General features: G+C 36.6%; 1 protein-coding gene across 11 annotated transcripts in view; it reads left to right on the forward strand.

The window, feature by feature from the left end:
• The window catches only part of mpp3 (membrane protein, palmitoylated 3), a 29,354-nt gene extending 9,344 nt beyond the window's left edge, over positions 1-20,010 (forward strand). Inside the window, exons 2-21 of one of the 11 annotated variants that reach the window (XM_015393007.1) lie at positions 2,013-2,075; positions 2,190-2,308; positions 3,744-3,821; positions 4,143-4,223; positions 4,401-4,538; positions 4,614-4,695; positions 6,212-6,297; positions 7,572-7,646; positions 7,728-7,924; positions 10,186-10,274; positions 11,001-11,018; positions 11,562-11,603; positions 14,101-14,115; positions 14,645-14,710; positions 15,155-15,310; positions 15,388-15,468; positions 15,548-15,641; positions 17,439-17,547; positions 17,743-17,871; positions 19,483-20,010. In XM_015393007.1, coding sequence (XP_015248493.1) covers positions 2,039-2,075; positions 2,190-2,308; positions 3,744-3,821; positions 4,143-4,223; positions 4,401-4,538; positions 4,614-4,695; positions 6,212-6,297; positions 7,572-7,646; positions 7,728-7,924; positions 10,186-10,274; positions 11,001-11,018; positions 11,562-11,603; positions 14,101-14,115; positions 14,645-14,710; positions 15,155-15,310; positions 15,388-15,468; positions 15,548-15,641; positions 17,439-17,547; positions 17,743-17,871; positions 19,483-19,662 — 1,872 coding nt within the window. In that variant the 5' untranslated portion in view covers positions 2,013-2,038 and the 3' untranslated portion in view covers positions 19,663-20,010. The remainder of the gene's footprint in view (positions 1-2,012; positions 2,076-2,189; positions 2,309-3,743; positions 3,822-4,142; positions 4,224-4,400; positions 4,539-4,613; positions 4,696-6,211; positions 6,298-7,571; positions 7,647-7,727; positions 7,925-10,185; positions 10,275-11,000; positions 11,019-11,561; positions 11,604-14,100; positions 14,116-14,644; positions 14,711-15,154; positions 15,311-15,387; positions 15,469-15,547; positions 15,642-17,438; positions 17,548-17,742; positions 17,872-19,482) is intronic. The other 10 variants (XM_015393009.1, XM_015393013.1, XM_015393008.1 and 7 more) reach the window with 10 other exon arrangements.
• Positions 20,011-21,851: the final 1,841 nt, after the last annotated feature.

The raw sequence follows: 21,851 nt of genomic DNA on the forward strand, positions 1-21,851 counted from the left end.
AAATTAAAGAAATAATATAGAATCATGAAATGCTTCCTAAAAATTACAACAGAAGCTATATAGAAGTTTATAAGACCTGCAGCCCCTCCAGCAGCTCTGAATGTTTTTATTGGTGCCAACAAGAAAAGGTAGTCCTCATAATAAATTTACAAGCACAAGCAGCATTTTTTTCCCTTAACATAGCAATTTTTTTCTATTTTTTGCAGTTTAAGATGTTAAAGAAATAAGATTCAGATAAAAAGTCAGCTGTTTTCAGTTTTCTACAACTTGTTGCCTTTACTATGTTCCTTTTTTCTTTTTTATTTGATGTTTTGCATGTTACAAGAGGCTAATAGTTGTGTCAAAATGGCGACATTGAATGCTTTCATTTTCTTTTTCATCAGTTTAAAATATTTCTCTAATCTTCATCTATAATCTGCAGTGAACAGGAAAGTGGAACGTCATCCCAGAGTGATGAGCAGTTTTAATTAAAGTCATCACCAACTACAAAATGGACCAAGCAAGGGGTTTCAGAATGGACCTATTTGCAAATTTTTATAAATGATTGAGCCTGGTAGAATGAATAACAAAATCAGTGAAATCCAGATACTTCCAGATGCTATTCCCCTTGTGGTCTAATATTAAATCAGATTTTCTGTTTGTGGTAAGATTACAGAATATCTTTATTTTATAAATTAAAGCTTCTTTTCCCCCCTTACTAGTCAAACAAGCTGAATTTCATCATTTAGAACTACTTTGTTAAAGATGTTAACACATTTTTTGTGGGACTGAGATCAGGGTTGTGCAGCGTCCTCTCCACAACTTTTATTTCATTGTCCTTAAGCTACTTATTTGTCCTAAAGCTGTAACTTCCTGGCTTCCTTGCTTCAAAGTAAAGTTGTTTTTAAGATGCAATTCATTTTTTAAAGTGCACCCATCTCTTCTGCAGAGATGAACCCAGTAAAAACCAACATAATACCAACACTTTTCTCAGGCTTGTAATTGCTCTTTAAGGTGTATTAATGGATATTGCAGCCATACACAGTTTCATTTTGTTTCCTTAGACAAAATGATGTGTCTCAAATAAAAAAACATTTTTTACAGAAATCCAAACCTGTTATTTTATATATCTACTATTTTTGAAAATACTTTTAAATTCATGTTTAATATTAAACCTCATATGGAATAATTGACTTGTGTGTATGTAGATATAACCATACAGCAATACAGCAATCCAGAAAAATCTACAAATGTATAAGAAAACAATTATCAATAAATTATGAGAGATCAACTGACAGGAACCACTAGGGTCTAGCTTGAATTTTGAATAAATGAGGGACTGAGGAAATAAACCATATATAATAAAATGGAAAGAGATCCAAAAAAATGTTACCATAGAAAATTATATGATTTTTTTTTTTAAATTAATGTAAGTATTTATTGATTGAAAACAAAACAAAAGGTAGAGCAGTTGTCATAAGACCAAAATAGTAAATGTGGGATATTTGATGTATTGTTTTTGCTGCATTTTCTGCCCTGTTTATTTTTTTATTTTAAATTCTTATATCAATGAAGTAATATAATGAATATTGATGTTTATCGTTATGGATCACCAGTGGTGCAGCAGTCACTCATGCACACAGAAGTGCATGAGTGACTTTTTCCCGGTGGGCTGCATCAGTTATTTGATGTAGAAGCATATTTATAGAGGAGCATTCTGTCACCAGTAACCAAGAGAACTTTAAGCAAAATGAATATTTTTTTCTGTCAAACCAGCAGCTTTTCAGAGGAATGACTCTGATTGTTTAATTGAGGATAGTGTCTGCAGCCTCAAACTGTCACACAAAGTCCAAAGGGCTTTAAGAATGTTTCTGTGTTTAATGGTATCAACGGCAACTTTTATCTGTAAGCTAAACCTTCAAGGTGAAATAAAGAGAACCAGGTCTCTATTGCAGATGCACATGATTTCTTTCATATTTTTATATATAAAATTAAATGTTATGCAAATTGACTGAGAAAAACTTCTCCCACAGATTTCCCCTCCTCACCTCGCTGACCCATGAAAGAAGCAATGCCGGTTCTCACAGCTGGAACAGGTAGGAAACCTGGAATATACGCTCAGCAGAGTCTTACAGCTGGTAGCTCCCTGTGTTCCATCTGTTTAGGTTAATATCCATATATCTTTTTTTTTGTGTGTGTGTCCTTCACAGGGCTGCATGAAACACTGGCCCTGCTGACCTCTCAGCTGCGCCCCGATGCCAACCATAAAGAAGACATGGTCTTCCTCAAAGACGTTTTCAGTGAGAGGAGTTTGGGATACCTCATGAAGGTAAAAAAAAAAACGATGTTGACATTACTTCTATTGACAAGTATTGTTAGATTAACATCTGCTTCTATTAAATATGACCACATTGTTTTTTTAATGTGAGGTTGTTATAATACTCTAAAATCTGATGTTAACCTTACTTAAAAGAATCTTGGAAATAAATAGAAGTTTTATGTTTTGTTTACTTAAAACTTAGTTGTTCAGTGTACTGAAGAGTTTGCTGTAAGAACTTATTTTCGAGAAGTTAATTTAACTTAGTCTAGTGAAGTTGTTCCAATGGAGAAAAGTGACCCATCAACTTCCAGGAAGCCTTCTGTTTCGATGCTCTTCAGATGAATGTATGCCAGTAATCATATAATCTAGGGTCATTTGAAAACAGCTTCACAAATGTAAGATCCCATAACATTTGATCCTCTAATCTGGATAAAATGATATTTGATGCATCAGTTAACCAGTACCTCAGTATTTCAGCTTGTTCTCAAAACATTTAATAAACCCAATTAATTGTAACAGAAACCTTCCTAGTTCTGTTGTTTGGCCACATCCATGCCAAAAAGTCATCCAATGCTTCACAACTTTTAATTACTCAACTGTTATGCATGGTCTTAACTTAAATAGTTTGAGTTATCAAGCGTTTTTTTTATCCAACAGTTCCCAACACATATATAGAATAAGTATAAACAAGTTGATGACAATTGGGTTCTTTTCTCTTTGTCTTTTTTTCAATTGGATATTCTGAATTGTAAGCCCCCAGTAAAAGTTAAAAAAGAGCTAATTTTCTTCCAATGATCATATATAAATGTTGGATTGAAATAAAAATCCAAAAGTAAAAACCTCTAAACCTTGTTTCAGTCTTTAATTCTTTAGAATGATTCTTTATCCCCTTTCAGTAACCCTTTTAATTGAACAATAAGTTCCCCCAAACTTATAAAAATATAGTTTTTCCAAAAGAGACACTTTTAATACCTGGGATGGAAAATTACCTGCAGGGTTCAGAAATGATAGTTATTTCCTCTGATGAGATAAAACCATGAAGCCCTTCGTTCAGCCTCATTTCTTTTGGTGTTTGATGTTCCCATACTCCTGCCAATAGAAAATATTTTTTACAAGGGGTCACAAAATAAACCTAACATTTTTTTCTTTTAGTGACCACTTTTAGAAAAGCTTGAAGAACAGTCCTTTTGGACTTAATAGCTTTCTAAATTTGGAAAAGTACTGAGTGTAAAATTAGCAACTTTTCATCTAATAACTTCCAGTGAAAGGACACTAGGCTTGATATTTTTACACACCTTATTTGGTAGTAGATATTGTTCAATTTTTTTTTTCTTTTAGTAATATGATTATTTTAGCCATCTTTCTTTGAATTTTCCTACATGATCCCTACATGTAACAAACAGCTTCACTGAAATAAGCACTGAAAACAAACTTTTTTCCACAGATACACGAGAAGCTGAGACAGTATGAGAGACAAAGCCCCACACCGGTCCTCCACAGCGCCTCCTCTCTGGCTGAAGATGTAAGTTCATTTCTCACGCTCCATAAATAATTTCCCAACTTTAACACAGCTTCAGAAAAAGCAGTGCAAGTCTTGAAATGAATTTTAATGTTGCCAAAAGTGCTGAATCATCCTGATGCTCCTCTAATGAAGTCTCGCATCCTGCTGCTCTCCTGCTCACATCAGTGGGAGGAAAGTGCTGACTTCTGCTATATGATGTTCCTCTTTCCACGTGTCTGTCTGTGAATCTGTCTGTAATTACTCCACAGTAAGCTGAGTAAACATTACCCGTGTTCACTTGTACTTTGGGAGCCTGTATTTGAGTACTTGGTGTTTTTTCAGGTGGCAGAAGAGCTACAAACTGGACCAATGAGCACAGAGGAGAAGGAACTTCTGCACCTGCTGATGTCACCACATCTGAAGGTAAACACACATTCAGCAGCTTTCCTTTACCTATGCCAACAACTTTGGAGCCCTTTTTAGAAACTTAATTTGTAATGATCTGAAGCATTCCACTATTTCAAAGGCTCTTTCTCTAAATTTATTTCAGCAGTTAAATATCAGAAGATTGATTTTTGTTGTGTTTTTCAATATCATTAGGCTGTCCTCTCAGTGCATGACACTGTGGCACAGAAGAACTTTGACCCAGTGCTGCCTCCGCTTCCTGACGACTTTGAGGAAGAGCTGGATGAGGAATCTGTGAAGATTGTCAGACTGGTGAAGAACAAGGAACCTCTGGTGAGTTGTAAAATGGTGAGGAACCTACTAGTGAAAGGTTGTGTTCTTCTGTCAGTGATTGTGTTTCTTTATCAGGGAGCAACGATCAGACGAGATGAAACGACAGGAGCAGTGATCGTGGCGCGGATAATGAGAGGAGGAGCTGCAGATCGAAGCGGTATGTCAAACTTCATAGTCTTCCTTTTAGCTCACAACTATATCAAAAGACATTTTATTTCTGTTTTATTTAGTAACATAAGTAGTTTATTGAGCTCCCCAGCAGTTGTTTTTTTTTTTTTTTTATACTGACATGTTCATTTTTCTTGGTTTGTTTCATAGGCAAAACCTTCGGATAAGTGAATCATGTTTCACATCATTTTAACTTGCCAAAAAAAAAACCTACTTAGCATCTTTATGTTCTGAGTGTAAAAGGACAGAAACTTAAATGTTTTATGGTTAACTATAAGTTAAATCCTGCTGTTCAAAATTGTAGGTTACCCTGTTTTGAGAACCAGAACAAGACTGCACTAAGTTCAGTAATCTAAGCTGTTATTGATCTACGTTTGTTTTTCTTAGTTTGTCAAATCCTCTCAATGTCTGCTTTCTCTCATCTGCTCCCTAAATCCCTTCATTTTCTCTCAGAGTTTTATTGATTTAGGAAAATGTAGCAAGTCTGAACATGAAATAAAAAAAGGGTTTATTTGATCAAGAGTTGTGTAATATGCCAGCATCCCTAAAATGACTGTCTAAAAGGATAGATCCCAAATACGGATGATAACAAATGCTTCCATTATAAAGAGAGGGATTTTCCACCATAGCAGCTGTTAAAAGAACAGAAATAAGTGTATTTTCCCTGATATGGACTAGCAACCTGGCCAGGGTGTATCCCCCCCCTCAAAGACCCTGACAGTTACGTAATGGATGTATAAAAAATATTTACTTTTCGTATGGGAAAGCTGTCTGAGCTTGGTGAGGTAACAAACTACAGCCCTCAGGCAGAATAACGATCAGAGATGTTCCTGGTCTGCAGAGAGATGCCATTTGCAACAAATGAGATGCAGAAAAACCTTTAGTAAGAGGATGCAAAAAAATGTATGGGATGAAAAACAAGAGGTTGGTTTCTATAAGAACAGGACGATCAAAGCTGGAAGGGGAGTGATACTGCAGCAGGAGAAAACTGAAGGGATGCTGCAGTTGTAGGTAAAAAAACAAAACAACAGAGCTCTCTGAATCTGCTTTTGTCGCACAATACACACTCATGTAGATCTTTCTCAGATGTCACCCACATCCGGCTGCATGCAGAGTAAATCAACCAATTAGTTCCATATCCATGAAATTTTAATGTCCTCTTGAATTCTTGCAGCATTAAATCATTAAAAAGGTGTTGCCTGTGTGAAGAAAGGGGTTAAGGATTATTGCCTGGTGAATGCGTACATAATACATGTGTGACTGAATGATATTATCTACTCTAAGCTTCTTTGTCCTGTGGGAATATTGATCTCTCTCAGCTCTGGTTTCATTGTTGAGGCTGCAGCTCAAAAGATCTCATGTGAGGATAGAAAGTCTGTCGCTGTGACAACAAGACAGATGTTTAGATATGTCTCAACACTGATCAACCCAAGAGCTCCTCAGGACTTTTTTTTTGCATTTTTAAATTTTTTTCTTCCAAATAAATATATTTTTTTCTTTTATAGGCTTAGTCCATGTAGGAGATGAACTCAGGGAAGTCAATGGAGTTTCTGTGATCCACAAGAGGCCAGATGAGATCAGTCAGCTTCTGGTATGAACCTCTCACCTTCTCTGAGGCATTAAAGCCAGTCTCCTACTGTATGTGGATGCATGGCCCAACAGAAGTCTCTTCATATTTATTTATTTATTTTCTGCCTTCTCCAAACAGGATAAATTCAGACAGAAAGTAACTGTTTTCATTACAAATATTATACAAATATAACTATGAATGAAGCTTGCTGAAAGATAATTCTTGTAACCTGAAAAGTGAAGTTTTCAAAACAAATAACATAAGCCTTTGATTTCTTAACGTCACAATTCAGTTTAGGGACAGACATTTAAAAAGATTAAGTGTTTTTGCAAAGTGAAAATGAGAGCTGACCTGTTAACTAAGATCTTTGTCACACACTTGTAAATGTAAAACAAAATACATCACACTAGTAGATAATATTTTTACTGTTCTGCTTGCATATTTAAAGTAAAGCGAAGTTTGGTTTTTATGTGTTCTGTATAATGGTGACTAATGCTGCTCTTTTATTTTGAAAATCCATTACAACAACTTTAACTGTGAATTTTACAAGAACAAACATGAGAGCATCATGGGAATATATATGTATTTTTGTTTTTCTATAGGGTCCAAAAACCTGACCAATAATGTTAAGATAACTGGAGAAGAAAAAAAAGTAAGGGTATTGCTGAAACCTTCAAACCTGCACTAGAATTGGAATTAGAAAGCAGTACCATAATATGAAATCACCCAGTCAAAGTCCAGACCTAAATCCAAATTATAATTTGTGGGAAGACTTAAAAATGTGGTGTTTAAAGAGGCTGTTTATAAAAAAATTGGGATCAATATAAGAAGAAGAATGGGTAACGAGTCTCTACATGTACAAAGGTAGAAAAAACAAAGAAAATAACCAAAATCCAGCTGCTTCCTTTGCAGTTTTCAGTTATGTACAATATTGGCTCTTTGTGAGCGAATACAAATTAGAGGCACATTTTTCACATAATTTGTGAACAACTTGTCCTCCTCCTTCTCTTAATTAGAATCAAATTTAAATATGGAAAACGCACCACCTTCTAGGTCCACAAGTCATATTGACTTTTCAGAGACCAGGAAAATTAGATGTTAAAATATGCTATTGTTTTTCTTTTAAAACAGTTTTTTCAAGAAATTTTAGGTCCTCAAGATTTAAATTGGCCTTAAGTTTTTTCCCTTATGAACTTTTATCTAAAATAAACCATTTCAAGTATAATGACACCTCATGGCTTTTCTGTTGTGATCATGTTGCTGTAGTTGATACACACTGTTTATTTGTGATGTAGTCCCAGTCCCAGGGCTCCATCACTCTCAAGATAATCCCAGCCATCAAAGAGGAGGACAGACTGAGGGAGAGCAAGGTGAGGTGAAGCATGGCCAACATTTATGTAAAACAAAAAAATAAATCAAGTGAAGTTTTTATGTTTTGGTTTGTTCTGCAGGTATACGTGAGAGCCTTGTTTGACTACACCCCTCTAGAAGACAAGGCCACTCCGTGCCAGGAAGCGGGACTTCCTTTCAAACGGGGAGACATCCTGCAGGTTGTGACGCAGGACGACCCCACATGGTGGCAGGCCAAACGTGTGGGAGACAGCACCCTGCGGGCCGGACTGATCCCATCCAAACAGTTCCAGGAGAGGTGAGAACATCAGACTTTTAACATTTAGTAGCAGCAGAGACTAAATTATTCACCCAGACATTACTGGTGGATTTTATTCTCCCTTTCTAATCTCTTCAAATCCACATTTGCGTGTTCCACTGACAGAGGTCAGCTGTGATTAGATGGAGCATCAGAGAGTGGGGGGAAAAAATAAGCAAAAATATAACATTGATGCTGTGGGAACATGCTGATACTGTTAGTGTGATAATCCTGCAGTGAGATGATCTCGGCACAGAGATCCCTGCCAAACACTGCAGCCACGGCTGGATTAAGAACCACTGGAAGAGGGAGCAGTAAATATACATATGTGGAGTTTTACATAAATCTGATGGATTAAACAATGAATTTACCAACGGGATGCTCAGACGAGTGAATGCAGGGTTATGGGTTTATAGAGCACATATCTTTATTTGAGCAAAATCTCAACATTTGACAAAAATAATAGCAGAGATAAACAGTCTGGTGAGAGGATAGGGTAAATGAAGGAGAACAAATTAAAAGAATCAACACAATTGTGTGCAGAATTATATTTTGCATCCACCAATTGGTATGCAAGATTATTAGAAGAGGCAGATTTTTTTTGGTTAACAATTTAAGAATTTTTTACTTTTTTATTTTGGTCTTGCCTTTCTTTGTAACCAATGCTTGCTCAATGCTTGTCAACTTTCTTTGCTTTAAATTTGGCCTTTTTTTAAGTTGATGACAAATTATGTCCCAGTCAACGTCATTACTGAATCTCTTTTCAGTATGTTATTGAAGTTAATTAAATCATCACCATGTATATAGAAGCATTTTATCAGTTTTAGAATTGTTTTTGCTCCGGATGGTACATCTTTTGTTCTGCTTTATGCCGAAGGATGTTGGCTGGAGATATTCAAATTATGTGGAAACTTAGAGCTCAAAATTTTTCACATCATAAGGAAAAAACACTGATGAGCTGACAGTGATGTTAGTTTTTTAAAACACAGTATAAAATTGTGTTAATATTTTTAGGATCAATTGAACACATGGTTGAAAATGTGTAGATATATATATATATATATAAAGAAAATGTGTAGATTGTGGGGGCAACTCCTTTGAAAAAGAATAAAGGAAACAGCAGATTTCTTGTGCAAAGAATCAAAAAATTTATCGACATTGAAATATTTTGAAACATACTAAAAATGTTCAATGAATGAAAGGTGAACAATAATAATAAAACATTGATGTTTTTTTTATGACTCCTAAAAACAAATAATTAAAAAGTCACAGTTATTTTTTTTTGTTCAGCTAAAGAGGAAAGTAAAGAAGTGGTACAGAACAAAAATATAATCTCAATTGCAACCAAGGAATGTTTGAGAAATTGATTAAGAGCAAAGAGGATAGGATAAATATATGCACTCGATAAATTGTCAAAATAAATAAAACCAACATATCACTATACACTGTAAAATAAAACAAGGCTGTAGTTGAATTGTTAAAAAGGCTTTTGAGATTTTGGATCATTAAGAAATACAGATTAAATATCATTATCTTCTTAAACTTATTTAATGTAAGGTGACTAGGTAAAAAAAATGTAGGCAAATTAAGTGTGCAGTCAGAGAAATTACATCATAGTAAATGTATCAAAGTCAGTTGCAAAAGAAAAGATTTATTTACTCAGGCATATTCATATCTCTTGTTCTTCTGTATTTCCTTACACATAATTATTTGAAAGATAAATGTTTATCTTCCTTCAATAAACTCTTTTTCCTTTTCGAAGAATAAACTGTAAATTTAATGTACACACAGCCAACAAAGAAAGCCCCTTTAAGTCATATCAAACATCAGGTATCAAACAACAGGTTTTCAAACATCCTTTATTAAATATTGTAGGTAGTATGTTGCCACTAAATATCTAAAATAGTAAAAAAAATAAATCAAGCATTTCTGACCTCAGAGGAGGATTTATAGAAAAAAATATACGATTTAACCTGTAGAAGTTTGGATAAAGTTTTGATCAAGTCTGCTTTTAAAAGATAAAAAAATAAAATAAAAAAAAAGTTTCCATAGAAGTATAAAAGAAGTAAAGACTTGAGCTCAGTACTATATAAAAACCATAAATATTACATCCAGCTGTCTTCCATTACTAAACCTGGTAATCCTTTGTGTTATAATCTGTCAATGTGTGTTCTGTGTCCTGTTCTTTACAATCCCCTCTTACTTTCTGCTTACTCTCCTCTCTGCCACCGATGATTCTCTGTCTGCCTTTATCCTCTTTGGCTCTATGCTGCACATCCCTCCAGGCGACTGGCCTACAGGATGAAAATGGGCACGCTACCCAATCCCAAATCCCCTAAAAAGCCCGCCTGTAAGTTTCTGCTTCTGAGGATTTCACCTCGTCGTTTACATTTTTACGTAATCACACTTTAGAACCAGCAGCCCATCCTTTCATCACTAATGTAATCAGTCATTACAGCCCAATAATATATTTGACAGACATTTATTGACCACCTTCGCTATTTATCGACATTCTTCCATCTTTATTCCTGGATCCATTAGCATGCAGCGTTCATTCTATGGTTCAGCCATTTTTTTTTTTCAAAGGAAGAGGGAGTATCATAGATATGAATTACTCTCTTTAATGTTTATTACATTTGGCCAAGCCTAAGTTCAGCCTCAGATGATCCAGACAACATAACAGCTGTTCATTGCATTAACAATATAACTACACTTCTCACCTGATCCTGTACATTCTGGAGAGGAGGTTTTTGAGGTGCGTTAACTGTACGTCATCCGATTATGCCTGAGCCATGGAGAGATGGGAGCTAAGCAGGATGCAGCTTGCTGCTCTACTTTAGGCAACAGCAGCAGCAGCAGCAAACCTGCAGGGACTTTCAACTCCTCCCTCCCATCTCCTCCTGCTTAGTTTATTCAACCAAATCTTAAAATAAGTGTCTCCCATCTTGTCTCTGACATCATCCTAGCATCTTTAAAGCTCAAACAACCTTATCTACATTAGCTGTCATGTATATAAAATCGGTTTTCTTTCTGTCTTTAATCATGTTTTACTCTTCTTTGCTGCATTCTGCTTTAGCTGAAGGATGTGACAAAGGTTGGTATACCTGCACACACATCATCCACAGAGGCCTTAAATGTTGATGCGTGCTTGTGTGGGTGAAAAGCTTTGGGATTTCTGCAGCTTCAGGCATAATTCCCCCTCCTGCTGCAGGAGCATCAGGGCAAATTCTTTGTGTTTTAGGTATGTGATGTGTGTTTACCGCAGCAGGTGATGCACAGGAAGAGCAGGACTACTGGAGCTCAACCAGGCAAAAATAGTTATTTTTAGTTAAACAAATTTTTTATGTGTGTCCAGATATATATTTTTTTTACCCTATAGATGGAAATTATTTCTAATTAATGATGAGGACTTTTGTACATAGATTTTATGGGTAAACATGTCTGTGGTACAAAGGGACCCAGTTCAAACCAGGTGGAGGTCATTCTTCCCTCCACCAACCATCTGCCTGTCTGTATCCTGTTGGGCCATGCCTCCCCTCTCCACCACCCCCAGCCCATCCTGCCTCCCCCTCTTTAATTTTTCCAGGTCTCTTACCCAATGCTTACCCCCTCTCTACCCTGCTTGCCTCCCCTACAGAGGACTGTGACTGTGAAGGCTATTTCAATGGGCAGTACATAGGTGAGAGTGTGCTCCTCTTTTTCCATCTTCCTCTCTGCTTTTTGCCTGCTGCAGCCTGGCTGTGTGCTGCTTCCCTCTGGGCTTTGTGGGTCAGGGGTCAAAGTGGCTTTATTGTTTTCACCTTGAACCGTCTTTAATTAAATCAGGCATGCCCAAAGTCAGTCCTCGGGGGACCGCTGTCCTCAGGTTTTAGAGGTTTCTTGGCTTCAGCACAGCTGATTTCCATCAATGGCTTATTAATAGGCATTTACTGAACTGCAATCATCAGAATTAGTTTGATGAAACTGAAAAACATAGAAGACCTGTAGGACAGGGGCCCTCGACAACCGGCTTTGGGCATGCACGTATGAAAAGATATATCTTTGAATATTATTTTTGCACACAAGTGAACTCTTTTTACTAAAACGCAGTTCTTTGCCCTGGATTTTATGTAGTGAAAAGCAGAAACTGAAAATAAGGCAATGAGGCTCTTCTCAGATACTAAATTTTCCATCCACTCTAAAACCATGCCATTATTTTGTCAGATATTCAATTGAAATTGTTCCTGCATAAGGTCAGTGAGCACAACCAATATTCTCATTTTCTAAATACCGAAAAAATTAAACATCCTATCTTAATACCAGAGGCTGGTATAGATCATCAAGATTTAATTTCCTGGCCGAAAAGTTCAAATGTTGCTTTAGTTGTTTTGAACCCTACTATATTTTCTCATTAAGCCCATTGAATGTGGACAATACTCTCTTATTCTCCATAAAATGTATTTTGTGGAGAATAAATAAAACAAAAATTATTTTGTAAAAAAGGTACTGAATTCATGCTTTAAAATTATCCGATACATTGCTTAATGATGATATTGCATTGTAAATCATTTTTTTAATATTCATTGTATTTGGAATACTTCCCTTTCAAAATAGCATCTAAAGTTGTTAAATGTCTTATTATGCATGGGAAGCTATGCCTACAGGATAAAAGGGATATTATTACTGAACAATAATGACTAGGGAAAATAACACATTTAGCAATTCATTTAAAAATTATTTTTTGTTTAACAGTGTTAACAGATTCCAAGTGCTTTAACATTGAGACTTGCAAAAATCTGCAATTCCTACTCATCTTTTAATACACAAGATAAAACAAATAAAAAAAACTATAAAGAATAAACCCAAAATACTACAGTGTAACACGGGTTGTATCAAATGTGTTCGTGCTGATTTTTAAATACTGTTACCTCAAAACTAAAACATGCAAACATTTGCACAATACTGATTGATTTTTACAAATGTGAATTTACAAGAAAACTTTAACAACAACAACAACACTGTGACCATGAAAATTAACCTTCAAATAACAGCATGGTAACAGTACAAACAATTTAAAAGCAAAAACAGAGGTGATTCACAGATGTAATGAATGTCTTTAGATGCGGCTAGTAGGTTGTTTGATAGCAGACTAAGGTTTGATGGCATTAAGGTGCATTATTTACCATGTGAGACTGAACGTTGCTGTCTCTGGGTTGTATTTGCATGTAGGTGGTGTGATTTTACAGTTGGCATCACATCAATAATGGAGTAGACTAGGCAGCATATAGATGGATTGGCAGAAAGGGCCTTTTTTTAAGGGGGTTAGAAAACATAAAGTATTAGAAAAGTAACTGTGTTTCAAATACAAAGGTTTAGAATAGTAAGTGTAACAGGATATAGTTACTTAGAATTAGTATTTCAAATACATAAAGGTAGTGCAAATATTCCATTACTTCCCAACATGCACCAATGCTTCCTGCAGAATAAAACTTGCACAACACGATGCTGCCACCCCTGTACTTCAAAGTTGGGATGTTGTTTTCAGGCTTGCCAGCTTCTCTTATTTTTCTCCAAGTGTAACAGTGATCATTGTGACCAAACATTACATTTTAGTTTGATCAGACAACAGTAGATGCTGCTCAAATCTAAAACCATATCCCTTGGGAGTATTATTTGTTGTAATGCAGATTTTAATGTTGCGTTTGGAGAAATGGCTTCCTTGTTGAGAGGCTTTCAGAGCATTGGCAAAGAACTAGTTTCACTGTGGATAATCACACTGTGGCCAGCTGCAGCTACCATTTTCCGACCCCGTTTTTCCTTTGTGTTGGGATCAATATACAATTTAAAACAAAAACATGTTAATCATTAGATGAGAGAATCTGAGAACGCATATAAAGGCATTTTCTCATGGAATGCATACAATATGCATTGTTTAAAAACTAGAAACACAGTCCCCTCAGGTATATATAAAATATCTTCATAGAATATCTTCAAAAAACGAAATTATTAGGATCCTTTAACCTCAGATTTTAACAGAAACAAAACAAGGAAACATGGAAAGCTTAATTACCCAACAGTTTTGTTTTGATTTTTTTTCAATGAAAAACAGGCTGAATTATAAAAGGGCTTTTTAACATTGAAAAATGTAGTTTCTGAATCTACATAAATGTGAAATTGCATTTTATGTATTCAAACAGAAAACCAAGCCATAGGTATGTATTATTCAGTTGGAGTCTTAAGTGTTTTTTGTGGAGTTAATGCATTAGCCTCCCCTGTAGTTTAATCTCCTCACTCCATCTCCCCTGTTAAACTTAAACTGATCGTCATTTGTTCTCCCACCCTGCCCACTGCTCGAATGACCTAGAGTACACAAAGTGATCTAAACACAGCTGAAAACCTGACACTAAATGTTTCCTGTGACATGAAATGCCTCAACAAGCAGCATTTGTGCTTCGTGTCTACCTGCCTGAAGCCGTTAACCCTCCATCATCCCTCCTGCTGTCCTTGCCTCTGAGTGTTTGGATCCTTCTGAACCCCCCCGCCCCCCACACCCCGCTTCTGACTAACTGCCCCTGTTGTTGTTGTCAGTGCGCTGCTCCTCCCCCTACTCATCTTCCCCACCCTTATGAGGGCCCCTCTGCGTTGGACGCATTGCACACTCAACCAGGCACGTTTGTTGCTTGTTCACCCTTATGTGGAGGTGTGAGGCTGGGTTGTGTGATGCTCTAACACCGGTTATAGTCTCTTCTAAGTGTAAAGCAGTGGCGCCCTCCTGTGGCCAGGTGTTTTCCTGGGAATTTTATTCAGGTACAGTGGCCGGCGCAATCCTGCAGGTACTTGACTGACAGGGGGGGATCCAGACTGTTCTGACCGTGGGAGACTGATTAGTCCCAGTCTTTTAAAGCCATGTCTCCCAGGGCCAGGCTTTCCTGAGTGTCCCGCCTCAGCACTGTAACCTCTCGTAAAGAAGCATGTCCCAAACATAATGACAAATGTAAATATCATCGATGAAATCTAATTTTTACAAGAAACCAAAACTTGGCGGGTTTTTTTAGTTGCATGTAATACATTTCTCTGAAGCATGAAATGTATATATTCTTATTGCCATTCTTACTTCCAATGAGATCCATGTGCGCCTATACAAATGTTATAATGCATGATGCTTGGATTCTTCACTTGTAACATAAAAAGTTGTGTGTTGTGTACTCTCCACCTTTTTAATGTTTCTCTGTATCCATGGCCTCCCTGCAGCTGGTTTACGGAGGAGCTTCCGGTTAAGTCGTAAGGACCGGCAGGGATCATCTGGAGAGTGCTCTGAGCTTGGGGAGACAGATTTTCTTACCTATGAGGAGGTGACCCGCTACCAGCAGAGGCCCAATGAGAGGCCGCGTCTGGTGGTTTTGATCGGTAAGACTGAGCCACTAAACCCAGAGGCGATTCCAATAAAACTGAAACACCACAGCTATGTTATGTCTTTCACTAAGGTTCTCTTGGAGCCCGAATCAATGAACTGAAGCAGCGGGTGATAGCCGAAAACCCCCATCGATATGCTGTAGCAGTTCCACGTAAGTTCCCATTTTATCCCCTAAGCCTTATAGAATCAAATAGTGGTAACCACACTAGATTTATCTCTTTATCACACAGATACAACCAGACCTAAGAAACCTCATGAGAAGGATGGTGTGGAGTATCACTTTGTCACCAAACAGCACTTTGACGCTGATGCTTTAAATAACAAGTAGGTTTCATTTAAGTAAATGTTCCTAGCAGTTGATAACTTCCTTGGCAACTTCATGTGCTTCTAGTATAAATCCTGATTAGGGTTAAAAGTAGTGCCTAATCTAAGAAGGGCCAAGCTCAAACCCAACAGCTACAGTGTGAAAAGTCTCATGGCTGTTAATGTAAATGCTCTTTTATGAACCTTTAAACTGGTTATAATATATTGAGGAACCCTTGTTCTGCCAGTTTATCCTTATCCTGCTTCTAAATGTGCTTGATTGTTTGTAGCTCCACCATGAGCCAACTATTTTATTATAAAATTGTAAAAAAGAAAAAAAAAATAGAACAAAAATCAGGAAAGAATGGAATGAGTCAGAGCATTTATTTATTCATACTAAAAGGTTCTCTTTTTGGAAAGGACAGATGCACTCATTGCTCTTTTTAGATAACCCTTGATATTCTGTATTTTGGTTACGACAGAGTTAAAAAAAATATCTACACTTTAATAAAACCCCTGTTCTGTCCAAGCAGTGTTACATTAGCTGACAATAGTTTAAATCCTCTAAAATAAAACCTCTGGGTGTCATTTTTGCTACACCTATGGCCTTTATGGCAGACTGAGATAAAAGTGTACGATGCTGCAGTTCTCTCTGTGCCTCTTAGCTTTATCTGCTGCTCATAAACAATAATATTAGGCTGCAAAAAGTCTTAGTTTATGAGGTCTGATGGTTAAAGCATAACCCTAAAGTTTAAATGATGTTTAATGTTAAGTTGAAGGCGTTATAGTCAACTTTAAAGCGAAGGGGAGGTGAACATTGTAGATGAATAAAACCTTTAAAACTGTATAAGTAACAGATACAATTTATCCTCTTTGCTTGGACACACAAAGCAACACAGCAACCTACTTTGATTTAAAATAAAGTTTTGTAACTTTTCTGCAAAATAGTTTGCTTCTGAAAGCTCATTAAATGAGCTGTGCTCATGTAGGAACTGAGGTTCACTTTTGATCCAGTAGGCTTTAATGTGTTATTAGCAATGTTGCTGGCCAATTATTTACATGGAAAATGGAATTGTGTCAAGAATTATCCTCCTGTATATGTTTTGGATGTTTCCTTGGTTCACAGTCGGTTCTGCATGGAGAGAAGGTAACGGACATGTTTGAGACAGGACAGTGGTCTTTGAGCACAGATGGTCGTTTCCTGTCAGTCTAGAAGTAATGTTGGAAGCCATCATGAAAAATTATTATTAGTTATTTTCTTGGGAGTTAGGCCTTTTCTCACAACTGTCATCAGTGTATTTTTCCTCTCCCTGACAAATAGAAACCATTCTTCTGTATGAGATAATTTCCACCGGCTTTGTTGTATTTTGGCATCAGAAATAATGATTACCTGTTATGAATGATTATTGAATGAATAGGTCCAAATTAAGTCACAAAATGCCCAACCTGTTAAAGAATTTTATCTCAATGTTAACTTCATAAACCATATTCATAGCATTAATATTTTGAACTGGAAGATCGTTTGTTGAGCATAATTTCCTTTCTCTGTTAATTTCCCCCGTATGTATGTTCATTAGAGCTTTGGCATAAACTGCTATACTTCCAGGTCTTGAGTTGCTTTTAGGCCAGATGAAAAGCATTTAGTCTTGGGCTAGCAGTTACCCTCAGTCTCCAGCTATTCTGGATGTCAAGGGAAGAAGCAAAAATAATATTCTACTCCAGGTTAGATGTTAATTGCTTACAACCTTTAAAGTAGAACCTGCCTTCTTAAAGTCTGAATTATATCTTTCAAACCTATCTGTTATTTTTCCCCTACAGATTTATAGAGCATGGGGAGTACAAGGAGAACCAGTATGGCACCAGCATAGAGGCCATCCGCTCTGTACAAGCCAAGAATAAGATGTGTATAGTTGATGTGCAGCCTGAGGTGAGAATGATGTTAGAATGAATATCAAAATAATCTGTCATAACCTGTCAAAATGAGCTACGGGCTACAGGTTTTCCCAGGGTGCAAGCAGTCTTGTCACATGTCTTTAGCAAACAGTTTCTGACACATCCCTGTTGACTTTGCCGATTCGTGCCTCCTTCCTGACCTTTATATGTAAATCTATTTTTGCTGCAGGCTTTGAAGAGACTACGAACTGCAGAGTTCAAGCCATATGTTATATTTGTCAAACCTCGAATTCCTGAAAGCCGACTTCGCCGCAGTGCAGCCACCTCACCAGGAGGGGGAGAACACGGCCGTCTTACAGTGAGTACTGTATCAAGATCTTTCCTTTGGACTTAATGGCAAACATGCCCTTAGTGGAATTGATTTTTCTCTACAGTATTTTTGAACTTATGGCTCAAAGAAACTCCCTTTAGTCCAACTAAATCAGTGCTCAGCAGAGCTCTCAGATCTGCATGTTTAGCAGGTTGTCCTGCTGCTTGGAGTCGAATTTAAATGAATAGGTCATACTCTGGTTTTTACAGACCTTGGTAGTACCCTGAGGGGCAATATAAAGTACAGCATTACAACGGCATCAAGTAGAGTAACAACAAAACAAGACTGAAAAGGAAAGCAGCCATCAGGAGTAGAATGGAAACTGGCAGCAGGGAAAGAAAGTTTACAGGTTAATAAGGTTCTCCTCCCTTGAGTCCTGTTGGCAGAGCAGTGGGACCTAGGACTGGACAATAACCAGTAAAGTAACCATTTAAAGAGGGTGTGCTGTAGCAGGGAGAGACTTAAAGGGGAAATGAAACATTCAACCAAACTAAATTCACAAGATTGTGTCTTATTATGATCAATAACTGTAGTAGAAATGTAAAAAAATATAAAAGCAAAAGAAAAATCCAAGCTTTGTTTTATAATTTTTTTGGTAAGAGAGCCCCCATATTGCATGCAGTACCTCAAACTGTGATGTCACAGGGTTGGTCAGCACTAGCTGGAGCAACTGTATACATTGGATATAGTTTGGTTGAATCTTTCATTTCCCCTTTCAACAAAGTAGAGGCAAAATGTTGGCTTTGTTTTCATCTAGCACACTAGTCATGTTAAGGGTTCTAACAACTTTTGCTGAAAAAAAGGCATTCTCCTGATTAAGTCTCCTGCAAGGAATTGCTAAAAATAACACATTAGCACAGAAGAAGAGTAAATCAAACATTTCTGCACTCATTGCAGTTCTTTTCCTGTATCTGGGTAGATCAGTTTCCTCTGAAACACACCAGAACGCTTCATTAGCTGGCCAAATAACATGCCGGTGGAGCGATAATTCTTCTTATGAGGGAAACGAGTCAGCCACCAGTGTTTTAAACATGTTATGATGATCTGGGGGCCTAACTTGAATTAACAAACCATATCATGGGTTATAGGAATAAGGTGGATACGCTGATGTAAACAGGTTTTGATGAAAATGGAAACAGATCTCTGCTTTATTTGAAATTTTCACATTTGATATTATGAAAGCATTACATCTGACTCACCAAAGATGAGTCTTAGCAGGTAAAAAAAAAAACACAGCTAAATAAAGTATAAAGCTATAAAATCCTTTGTCTTTGATTCTTTTCCTCAATAGATACCAACCTTTATTTGCATCTCATATCTAAAGGATGAATTCCCTCATGAACTGTAACTCAGCTGAGCCACTTATGTGATGTAGAAGAGATGCATCTAAAAGTTGCAAGATGGTAGCTTCAAAGAAAGTCTTGCACACCACCATTTTAGGTTATGTCCCTATTTGTTTAAGATAAATAAAATGCAAAGAAATAAATATGAAAAATATTCCATTTTCCAAGTCCTTCAAGAATATTTTAGCATCTGTGAGAATTAGAATCTCATAAGCTACAAATTTACAGTAAAACTATTTTTTTTCTTACCCAATAGGATGAAGATATCCAGGAAATGCGTCAGTCTGCCATTCAGATAGATCAACAGTATGGACACATGGTGGACCGTGTCCTGATCAAGGAGGACTCAGCCAGCGCTTGTGCTGAACTGCAAGGCATTTTGGAAAGATTGGAGCGTGATTCTTTCTGGGTGCCTCTCAGCTGGGTGCGGACCTAAGTCTAATACCCCTAAGACCATCTGAGGAATCTCATTAAACTCTTGAACTGGTCTTCAGAGCCAAAACCCCTCCACCCTAAGGCTGCTGGCCAACCCAGAGAGTCTGCTGAACTGCAGCACCACAGAAAGATGAAGTCAAGGAAATACCTCAGTTTTGCGGCAGGCTTAACATTTGATTGCCTAAGTTCCCAAAGTAATACATTTGGCATGTTATGCACATTTAATTTGATGTAATTACTGGCAATCTTAATGTGTATATTCACAAGTGTTAACACCAAAATAAGGGTTTGAACCTAACTGAATCACAGACCAAAAAAAAAACAGAAATAGTAATTCAAGTTTTCCTAAAGACAAAGGAGTCAAATTAGGTTATTGCTTTTTTTTAAAAATCTGCTCCTATTGACCTTCTAAAGTTTACAGCTTAATTCATTTAACATTAATAGGTTCTAAATTGCATCTGGCTCCAGGTAATCTTTTCAGGAAATGGAAATATTTGAATTTTAGACCTGGGCTATACTGTATCTCAAGCATATTATTCCTCAATCTGTTGCACACTACAGCAAAGTGTCAGCTTTTAGTAGCATGATTTTTTTTTCTACTGTCTTACAAAACAGCAGCTGCTGTAGGCTTCCAGTTTATTCCTGCTGCTCATGCATCCTGTACAGAAAGACATTAACGGACAGTTAGCTCCTTAAGTTACAAATTAAGGAAATGTCCGAATGGAATGCAAGAATGTTTTCCACTAAACTTGTTTTAGAAAATGCATGACAACAGATTATTTACTGATGTAAAAACTGTAAATGTTACTCCTGGTGTGCCAACGAAAGATGTCGTAGCACTTCAATGCAACCTGTTTACCTTTGTCAGTTTGACTGTAAAGCATTGTGCACATGTTTGCAGTGTGTGTTAACACATTACATTGTCCCTTTTGCAAATAGGAATGGAGTTTTGTACAGTTTCTTGAACATATCTGTATTTTTGGCTGAAGATCAGATGTTTGAACTGAAGAACTTTTTATGCACAACATAGATGGAGGATTTTTTTGTATGTCAAATAAAAGACATTGATGAGAGGAATGTTTGTAGCAACTAAGAACCTTACTTTGGCATGCCAGTACTATATAAGAACTTGAAAAATCTGAGTCTACAGAGACAAATCTGATCAGGAATAAAGTCATTTTGTGTTGAATGTGAGCATCAAACACTTTCAAATCATCAGTAATTGTTTTTCTCACATGCAATGTTTGAGCTGTGTGAACTCGATCAAGAATGTTGACTTTGTAACCATCATGTACAAAGTGCCATAATAAAAGGAGGCTGATTCAAACTTTAATTTAGTTATTGCTTCCTTAAATTTAACATGAGGATGTGTAATGTGTGCTTTTACCTTGGCACCAATTATAGACTCCAGTGAAGTGAAGTGCATCCAAAACGTTGCCAGATTGTCCTTGGCTCTGTTTTTTAGAGCTCCCAGACCGTCACTTATCTCTTCTGAGTTTTCTAGTTGCTTGGCCCTAAGGAGGGATTATTGTCAGAGTGAGCAACGGAAAATATGCTAACACCTTTAAATGCTCTCTACAAAAGGCATACCTCTGCTTTTTTTCTTTTGAAATGAGGGAGAGAAGGGCCTTTTTACCTTGTAACTATTCCTGATAGTGTAATTTATATAATTATAAACAAACCTTCCTCTATGCTGAAAAAAAATGCCCTTTTAGCCCAATGGTAAACCTTTTTCAGTGTTTCTGCAAATCTGGCAGTATAAAGTAATTTACAGGTAGAGTACTTTTGTGAAATCTAATCAAAATGTTAAACTTTGAAGAAGAAGAATTTGTAGATTGTAACTGATCTATATTTTATTTCCCCAGATGATTTTTGTCCAGAGTTTTTGCAATTAAATAGAATAAATCTGAATATCTAGCCGTACTTGGCTAAATGAGACTGGGCATAATATGAATTAACTCTGCATCATGTCTTTAGGGATAAAGCACATATGCCTTAAAAAATAAACCTAATTGTAGAAACCCAAACCAATAATATAGAGCTAATAAAATAACTCGTTAAGTGCTTCACTGTTGATTTAAAAAAAATATTTTGAGTCCAGATTTCATTATGAAAGCTATGACAATAACTACTATTCAGTCCTTTTACACTTCAAAAGACAGACTTAAGTTTTAAAGATGATGGAGTAAT

The sequence above is a fragment of the Cyprinodon variegatus genome, unplaced genomic scaffold (assembly GCF_000732505.1).
Source record: "Cyprinodon variegatus isolate N-32 unplaced genomic scaffold, C_variegatus-1.0 Scaffold620, whole genome shotgun sequence".
NCBI lineage: Eukaryota > Metazoa > Chordata > Actinopteri > Cyprinodontiformes > Cyprinodontidae > Cyprinodon > Cyprinodon variegatus.